Below are 9,910 nucleotides of genomic sequence, written 5' to 3' on the forward strand. Positions count from 1 at the left end.
TCCTACCTTGGGGGTCTTCAAAAGGAGGCTGGATCGTTTGACCCCAGCACTCTTTCCTGCGCATGGCAGGGGGTTGGATTTGATGATCTGCTTAGGTCCCTTCTGACCCTACCTACTATGAAACTATGACCCTCCCACATTTTAAGCTGCTAGCCTTATAGTTAAAGCATGGTCAGGGGTCTGAACCTGCACCTCCTACTTCTTGGCAAAGTGCTCTAACCACTAGTAGGTATTACTAGAACACACTCCAGCTCTCCTCCTGCTGAAGCTGGTCCACTAGGACAGGCAATAGGGGAAGTCACATGAGGTCAGAAGAAAGAGAAAAAGCCAAAGGGAGTATGTTTTGGTAAGACAGATCCTGCCTTAGAGGGGAGCAGGCTATGGGTCCAACTTTGAGTCTCTACCCACTGTGGGGTAAAAATAGTATGAATGACTATAAAATACAAGGTACAGTAAGTCAGCTTCAAGAGGAAGGCTGGAGAGTTCTAGGAAATATCTAACCCATGGTGGTGATTAGAGCACTTTACTGGGAAGTCACAGATGAGTGAGGTTAAAACTTCACTGCCTTCTGCTCCATGGACCAGTGTACTAACCAGTACACAGCTGAAATGTAGCAGGGACTTTTTCTTCCATTCTCAGTGCTGTCTCCTTGTTTCTGTTTATACCACTGCGTAGAAATAGAATTGAAATTGTGCATAAGTACCACTTAGGCACCTTAAAGTGAAATAGGGTTTTGTCTTATGGGTTCACTGCCAAAAATGTCTGCTTTGTGCTAGAATAACTAACCCACATTAGCTATCTGACTGCCTTTCTCACAGTAAAGACATAGGTTTTGTAATGCTCTTACCTAGAGTTTTAGGCATATTGGAAAATCAGGTCAGGTATGAACTACACTTTGTCTCTGAAGCCTGAGTAACATTTTGTGACTGAAGATCATTGTCTTGTGAGCCCTGTGTCTGAATGACTTGCATTAATTTTTGTATTTTTTTTGATACAGAACCAAGCTCAGTTAAATATGTAAATCACAGTAAAGATTCGGAATCAATAACTGTCACCTGGCCACCTGCACAAAACATATTTGATGGCTACATTGTTTCAATAGTCAGCAAAAGCTTCAGCAAAGAAGAAATATTATCTTCCAGTGTAAGGTATGAAGATTTTATTTTAGTACCCAATCCTTGCCCTCCAAAAGAAGGTATTTGAAGAGTCTATGCTGCAGAGTTATTTAGTAGGTTTTTTTTAGAATGTATCCCCGCACACTTACAGTCAAGAAAAAGAAAATTTCCAAGGATTGGTTTGTTTAAACGCATTCAACAGGTTTAGTTCTATAAATACAAAAGCCCAAATTCAGACCCTGGATTTGGAAAACTGCTCAGCAGATTCTGGGCACAACCATGTCTAGATCTAGACTATTGTGAATTCATGGTACCTGAGGTTTGCATGTGAAATAAATGCAGGACAAAAATCACGGACAGACCTAAGAATTTTTTTTTAAAGAGGGGTTGTGGTATATTTCTCCTCAGGCCATGAGGGGGTGAGGGTGACGCATGGTTGGAGTCCTTAGTCCAGCCACTGGGGCGCAGGGCAAAGAGCATGCCACATACACAAAAGGGGGGACCAGTCCCACTTCTGTCCCCAGCTGACCTGTGAGAAGGGGGAGTCCCAGAGCTGCTCCTGCCCTGCTCCAGTTCTACTTCAGCTGAGGCTGCAGGAAACAGTTGCACAGGGAGCTGGGCTTGGTTGGGAATAGTAGCAGTGGCACCACACATTCCTCCTTCTGGCCTCATCCCACTACCACTTCGTCCTTTGCTGGCCAGGAGCAAGCACTGGAAGGGGGAACCTACGTACTGCCACCACCATCATTGTTCCTGACTGGGCTCAGCTCCTGCATAACTGTCCCACGCGGCCCATGGCTGAAGCAGGGCATGAGTGTCTCTGGGGCTCCCTTCATGCCTGCAGCAGCTGGGGTCTGTTGTAGTGGAAGGAGAGTGTGTCTACACTGCTATACTCCCCTGGATCTGCTCCTGAACTCAATAATGGGCCCTCTTAGGAATCAGACTTTTTTCATATACAAATGTTCTGTGTGTGTGTGTGTATGCATATATATTTACTTAAGACGTATTCAAACCATAACTTTGTGAGGGGTGTACAGTGATGAGCTATATTTTTTTAATTAATGAAAATATCTGTTTTATTTACATATGAAGAATATTCAAATTTGATGGCCTTCTTCCCGGGACTGACTTTTTATTTAATATTGTGACTACCAATGGATTAAAAAGAAGTCGTCCTACCATGCTTAAGATTAGCACTAGTAAGTTCATGATTGATTAATGAAAATTGTATAAAATGTATAACTCTATGGAAAATATAATCACAAAACTTAAAATGGATTGATTAGATCACACATTTGTAACATTCTTAGTATTCATACCAAAGATCCTAAAACACGGCTTTGAAAGATGTATGTACTTTTCCTCTTTGTTTTAATAGAAATGCCATCAATTCTTGGTTCATCAGTCATTTTAACATAATGGTATATACATACAAAACTTTTTCTCGGTTTTCTTTGTAGGGTTAAATTTAGTCCTTCCCATATCCATTTGAGATACACATGTACAAATAAACTAATAATACTGATTTACAGAAATAGTATCAATAAACGTTATTCACCCTTGAACAAGTATGGTGTATTCTAATATTAACTGATATATATCTTTCTATCTTTTCCTTAGATCCTGATCCACCTTCTGATTTACAGGTTTTAGGGAAAGAAGAGCACACCATATATTTTTCTTGGAAAGTGCCAAGGGGAGGATTTGATGCATTTCAGGTGAGGTAGATAAAAAATGTGCAAAATATACTTCTGCTCTTTAAATCTTTTCACTTCTCAATGAAAGATAGCATATGTTGCAAAACCTAGAGGGATCGTTTGCCTCTTACATTAAAATAGGAAAGTAGTACTGTTTTTTGAGGAAGATTTTGAGAAAGCTCTTTGTCTATTAGGTCCATTTAAACAACTAATGGTAGTAAGGGTAACTCAAAAATAGAGCTTTGTCAATAATTGATTTTTGTTTTCTTTTGTTTCATGTTCAGTAGTGAAAAGATGGAGCAAGTTGTTTCAGGTTGAGTAAAACATTTAACCAAAACCAATTTGACCTGAAACAAAGCTTTTCATTTTTTTAATGAAATTGTTGTTTCAAATTGAATGGTCTTAATTATTCATTTTGAAACCATTGTAATCTTCTTCTCATGTCTTTACACCACATTTGACCATTTTGTTACACATGCTTATGCTTGTTTATTGTACTTCGTGAGATCGTACATTGTACGTGTGCCTTCAAGCAGTGGGCTTTGCAGCGGCTTTGCATAGTCTGAGGCTCTGTGCTGTGGTTAAAAGGTAGTTGAACTAATGGTACAGTCCCACTTCTTCATTAGTTTCTTGGAGTGTCCAGCTTTGGTTCGTAGGTAGTTGAGACATCACCACTTTTGCCTTGTTTCATCAGTCCCTGGTGGTAAAGACTCAGCCACTGGAATGTCCATTTTTTTGCTGTCAGGTATTTTCTCAGCCTCTTGCTCTACATGTGTAATCATGTCTCTTTGGGTGTGGCATCGAGAGGTTGGGTGCTGGTGAGAGAACCCCTGTGTGACTTCAGATATTTGTGTGCTGCAGGATGATTGTACAGTGGGTGTCTCATATCTTTGGTTTGCCTCAGTTGTTCTATCCTGCTGGTCACTGCTCTTCTGATGTCAAGTGGAGCGATGCCAACCAGCAGGTACACACTGTTTAGGATGGGAGGCTTTAGATGTTTTGTTATGCATCAGCAGCTATCATTCAGGATGGGGTCAAGGTGCTTAGCATGTATAGATCTCTCCCATACAGGGCATATCTACTCAGCATATGTGTATGGGGGCCATAGCAGAGATGTTTACGATGCAACCCCTGTCAAGTAATACTTGGTAATATCTGTGAATTCTGCTAATGCTCCAAACCACAGTTTTGACTGTTGTAATTAAGTACTTTGAATGGGAAAAAAAATAAAAGATTAATTAAGGAAAGGTCACTTCAGAGCATTTAGATATATTTGGATATGTTGTTTGTTTATATTCGCTGAAACCATTCAGTAAACTAGACAGGAATCTGAAATACTTAGTTCAGTGGCATGCCATGAATTAAGCACTACACCCTCTCCAAGTGCCACTCTGTTCCCCCTCTCCTGCCTTATATGCTGCTCTGGTTTCTTCTCCTTGTCCTATCTGCCATTGTGCTTCCTGCCCCCTCCCCAGTCTGTCATGTGCCACACAGGGGCTGTCCATACCATTTGTGGCACCCATGCCACAGGTTGGTAACCCCTGTTTTAGTTGATCCAAATTTTCATTTTTCAGCACAGTGAGTTTGGGTTCAAAATTTTGCCAAACTCTATTAAAAGTTAAAAATGTCATAATCAAATTTCCTAGTATGACTTGAATTTGTTTTCTCATGCATGTGCATTCTGATAGTCATAAGAACCTTTTGGGGAAACCTAGAATAAGATCCAGTTTTCTTGGTTCTCAGTGGCACATGTACATGAGAACAACCTCCCCCCCACACCTTTTTTAAAACAAATCCTTTTCTTTGTCTTATTTGCTATCTATCCTGTGCATAGAATTAGCATGGGTCAAATAATATGCATGTAATAAAAAAATCTAATATTATAAAAGCCTTAGCCTGTCTGTCTGTCCATAATGCTTTATTTGCAATCTGATTGGTTGTCTGAAACAACTAGAGTGCCCTAACTGTTCCAGACGGGGTGGCAGCGGCACAGTGGAGTTACCACCATGACAGTGAGGATGGAGCAGTGGTGTGGGGTGGAGCGGTGGTGCTCTGTTCCCGCCCTGCCCCTGTCATTCCTGATGGGTAATTGGCTAGTAGTGTCATAATGCATATGCACAAACTGGCCAAATTAAGAATGAATAAGCAGTAATAATTTCTCTGTTTCCTATTTTTTGCATGCTTGTATTTATAAAGTAAATTAAGGAAATGGAAATTCCAGCATATGGAGTGACACTGATCCTTCCACATGTGTCATCAGTATGGTTCCAACCTAAGACCTTTAGTTCTACAGCTTGGAGCTCCCCCTGCAAAGAAGTAATTGATTGTTGTTGTTGTTAGCTCACCTGGACATTATGCACTCTCAGGGAGCTGTTATGTTATGGTACTCTCAGTACCATACACAAGCTGCACTTAGTGCCCACTCCAGGACCTGCTCTGCACATGGCACCCATGCAGGACTAGTCTGGAGGTCCACCCCCCAACTTCTAAATTCTAGATCTGGCACTTGGCCTGGAACTGCGCTGCATGCAGCACTCACATTAGCTAGTCTAGGATGCAAAGCTGCATGCGGTGCCTGTTGCAGTCATTCTAGGATATGCATTGCATGCAGTGCCCATTCCAGTGAGTCCAGGGTGGGCACTGGGTGTAGCATGGGTCCGAGATCATCTGGAGCAGGCATTGCATGTGGCACAGTCCTGTACCAGCCAGTATGAGCGCTGAATCCAGCATGGATGGGAGGAAGTATTGTGGGCCTGATCCAGCCCATGGGGCCAATCCCAAATAATTCATCTGGACTGTGGACTAGTCCTGCACCTCTCCTCTAGCCCACAGAGCTAGAGAAGTTTGATACCCCTTTTCTAAACTCTTAGACAAGTGTTTGTCTAACCTGTAGTTAAAATTTGAGAACAACCCTTGCTTACAGTTTCCAGATACAATGCCCAAAACATTAAAGACCCTCTAACTTGCTACAGATAAAAAGGGAGATGAAGGTACTGTCAATGTTCTGCCATTGCAAGGGCATTATTGTTAAATATGCTCAAGAGAGGAAGAGGACCATTATGCCACTACAGAGGATGGCACAACTCCCCACAGTTCATGCCAAACTGGCTGTGGAAGAAAATTCCTGATCCCAAATGTAGCTATTGGTCTAACCCTGAGCAGAGGAACAAGATCCACTAGCCAGAGACCTCTGAATTTAAGTCCCACCCAAAGCATCAGTATTGTCTACTCAAATTTCCCAGCCTTGCCTTCAGCCAACACAAAATGCTTCTGAAGAGGGTGGGGGGAGGAGGGCAGGGTAGGTAAAAACACCCAACCCTTGCACCTGTAGGCAATGAAAGGGGAAAAAAAATCCTTCCCAGCCCCATGTGCTAACTAGCTAATCCCCAGAAGAATGAGATAATCAAACACCCTACACTTTGTACTGCAACCTGGGGACTACAAACCCAACTCCATGCACCACATCCCGACTGGAGAGCCAAAACTCCCCTTTCTATAATTCTATTCCCTCTGTCAACATATCCCAGCTCCTTTAATTTTCTTTCATAGCTAAGTTGGTTGTGGAGCTCTGCTTCATCCTCCTATAATTGGGCATGGTCCTCTCCAGTTATCACCTGCTGTGGGTTGCAGGACTTTTCTTACGATCTCTGAGTGATGTGCCTGTAAGGATCTCCATCCTGGCCTTCCAACTGTTGTTCTTCTCGGCATACTCCAGGCTTTGCTTCTCTTAAATTAAACCTTTTTGCTTCTCCAGCAGTAAACTGAGGGAGATGATACCTGTTTGCCTCAGGAAAATGAAGGCATTCTTCATATAATAAGGTTTCAGTATATAGAAATATTAAGACAAGTCTGTAGAAGAAAGGAGACTGAAACTTATCACTGCTTTCTGGCTCCTATATCACTATTCACACAGGGAGAAGTTAGGGTAATTGTTGCTCTTAGGTGGTATATATAGCTCACATTGTGTGATTTGTGAGCATAACTCACTTCAGTGGATTAGGGGCTCCTTGGAAGCATGCTGTTTGGGGCTAAGGTCTAATACCAGTGATATGCAGGGTAACCGTGAAGCTTGACATATACTCATTGTACCTTGTATGCAGGGGTAGTATCTGTATGTGAGAAAATGATCCTTAAAGGTGAAAGTTTAGGGAGCTAGGGAACACAATTAAAGTGTATAAAATATTCATAGACTTTAGTAGAAAATTTCTACCAGAGCTACTGGCTACTGCATATTTCAAGTAGCTCCAAATTCTGAAGGTGCCTCTTCAGTAAAAGAGATAGGGGCAAACAATTTTGGCAAAAAATGCTATTTTCCTATATGCTGAGGCAGAAAGCATGGAGAGTTTTAACTCTATCAGTAATTATGTGTCATAGTTATAAAGAACATAATACTGAGGATTATAATGGAAAGTGTTAGGGAATCTTCACTACCAGTGATGTTGCATACTTTGTGTATAAAAAATGTAGAAGTTATCTCTATCTAAGAAATCTTCCTAGATTATTAAAAGTTTAAGTTTGAAAGCTACATCTTGCACTAGATATGAATTAAGATTTCATATTTAATCTGTGATGGTGATGTTCTGATTAACTTAAGATTTCTTAGCTGTTTCTTTTCAGTTTCTTAGATTAATGTGTCTTCTAAGGTAAGCCATGAGGTTACCACTGATCTGTGTGGTTGCAGTGTTGCTGCTTCTGGCCACTTTCACAGTTTGGTCATGCATCCCAGAATATTTTAAACACGTTTAATTTAAATGCTTTCCTTGCTTTTCTATGCTGGCTCAGATATGCTGTTGTATTTGGCCAGGTTATTCTTACCATCTTGTGGAAAATAATTGTAATTCCTATTATTAATCTTTATGACAGTATTATGTTTGGCGTATCATAGGACAGGCAACCATGTTAGGCAGTGTTCTTTCTGAATAAATGAGATTATCTTTAATATTTAATGAGAGAAGCTTCAGTAGACTGGTTGCTTAGCAAAGTGTATCTGCATAATTGGGATCATTTTACTAATCATTTAAAATTAATCATCCCAGCTCTCCATTTTTCTGTGTCATGTATAATAGTTTTCAGAGTGAAGATAATACACAAAATGTTCTTTCTATCTTGTTTAATTTGCTTTCCATATTTTGAAATTGTCTATTTCAGACAAATAAACAGCAATCCCAGAACTAAGCCTAATTAGATGGGCACTATGTTGGGGAGATGCACAGGGGTCTGTGTAGCCCTAATCTTTGGACTAGGCCATTGCTTGGCTGAAGTGAAGTGCTTTAGGTCACACCCACACTAGGAGTTATCCTCTTCCATCTCCTCCAGGCCTTCCTCTTTTTAAACAAATGACTGGTGACCAGCCAGGACATGTAGATCTGTTCAGTTGTGTGTCCTACTTTGCCTGACCCTTAGTAAAGCTCCCACGTCATCAAAAATCCACACAAATCCTTTTGTAGGGCATAACACAGCTTTGTAGTACACATGGAAGATACTGTCCTGTGCTGAAGAGTTAAACTAGTTAGTAGTCATAATTTTCACTGTTCAGGGAAGGGACTAAAGCAGGGGTTTGTTTCACAAACCTTAACTTATTATATATGATATATTCAGACAGTCTTATTAATTGTAAGAGCATTGCTTAGGCATGCAGGGATGAAGTCAGGAAGGCCAAAGCACAATTGGAGTTACCACTAGCAAGGGATGTGAAGGATAAGAAGAAGAGTTTCTATGAGTATATCCATAAAAAAGGAGGATCAGGGAGTGTGGGTCCCTTTCTGAATGGAGGAAGCAACCTGGAGCCAGAGGATGCAGACAAGGCTGAAGTGTTCAATGCCTTTTTTACCTGCATCTTCATAGGCAAGGTCAGCACCCAGACTACTGCACCAAGCAGCACAGTTTGGGGAGGAGGTGAGCAGCCTTCAGTGATGAAAAGAACAAATTAAGGACTACTTAGAAAAGCTGGATGTGTACAAGTCTATGGAGCCGGATGGAATGCACCTGAGGGTGCTGAGGGGGTTGGCCATTGGCCATCTCCTGATCACCATGAGTTTTCAAAGAAGAAGTCCCAGATGATTGGAAAAGAGTAAACATAGTGCCCATATTTAAGAAAGGGGAAAAAGAAGGATCCAGGAAACTACAGACCAGTCAGCCTCACCTCAGTCCCTGGGTAAATAACACAGCAGATCCTCAAGGAATCCATTTCTAAGCACATGGAGGAGAAGAAGGTGATTAGAAACAGTCAGCATGGATTCACCATGGGTAGGGGGCACCTGACCAACCCAATTCCTTCTATGATGAGGTGACTGGCTCTGTGGATGCAGGGAGACTGGTATCCCACAACATTCTTGCAGGTAAGCTAAGGAAATATGAGCTGGATGAATGGACTGTAAGGTGGATAGAAAACTGGTTGGAGCATTGGGCTCGGAGAGTGGTAATCAATGGCTCAATGTTTAGTTGGCAGCTGGTATCAAGTGGAATGCCCCAGGAGTCAGTCCTGGGGCTAGTTTGTTCAATGTCTTCATCAATGACCTGGAAGATGGCATAGAATACACCTTTAGCAAGTTTGCAGATGACACCAATCTGGGGAGTAGTAGATATGCTAGAGTAGGGGTGTCCAACCTTTTTGAATGTAGGGTCGGATCATGAACCTTTTTATCACCCAGTGGGCCAGCGGGCCATATTCAAAGACCTCACAGGAAGTGGTATCACATCAGGAAATGATGTCACGTGACCTTTGACACCAATCAAGTTGCAGGAAGTGACAATGAAATGGGTCTGGAAATATGGTTTAAAATCCAAAATAAAACCAATTTGGTCTGGTAGCATTGTTTTATTTTAAACAACCCCCTAGCAATGCTGGAGAAGAGCGTACCACCCCGCTGCACCCTCAATTCCCTGCCTTTGTCCACATGGAAAGCCACAATTTGTAGAGTGGTAACAACCATTTTTGAATGCAAAACTTCTGTTGACATTGTGCTGTATTTACTCCAGAGAATTGTTGCAGGGATCTGATTTTTCCAAAGGTTAGCAGAGCTTTTTATTACTATGATTTCATGCCTCCTAGTTTTCAAATACTTGGTTGAAATGCATCACAGATCTTTAATTTCTTAT

The 9,910-nt window shown here is 41.5% G+C and overlaps 1 protein-coding gene across 6 annotated transcripts in view; it reads left to right on the top strand.

Moving 5' to 3' along the window:
- PTPRQ (protein tyrosine phosphatase, receptor type Q) overlaps positions 1 to 9,910 on the top strand; it is a 245,877-nt gene that overhangs the window by 37,741 nt on the left and 198,226 nt on the right. For all 6 annotated transcript variants that reach the window (XM_019514795.1, XM_019514789.1, XM_019514790.1 and 3 more), the window contains exons 13-15: positions 998 to 1,148; positions 2,208 to 2,314; positions 2,736 to 2,833. In XM_019514795.1, coding sequence (XP_019370340.1) covers positions 998 to 1,148; positions 2,208 to 2,314; positions 2,736 to 2,833 — 356 coding nt within the window. The remainder of the gene's footprint in view (positions 1 to 997; positions 1,149 to 2,207; positions 2,315 to 2,735; positions 2,834 to 9,910) is intronic.

Source organism: Gavialis gangeticus, unplaced genomic scaffold, assembly GCF_001723915.1.
Source record: "Gavialis gangeticus isolate Ggan-Ray unplaced genomic scaffold, GavGan_comp1, whole genome shotgun sequence".
Classification (NCBI taxonomy): Eukaryota; Metazoa; Chordata; order Crocodylia; family Gavialidae; genus Gavialis; species Gavialis gangeticus.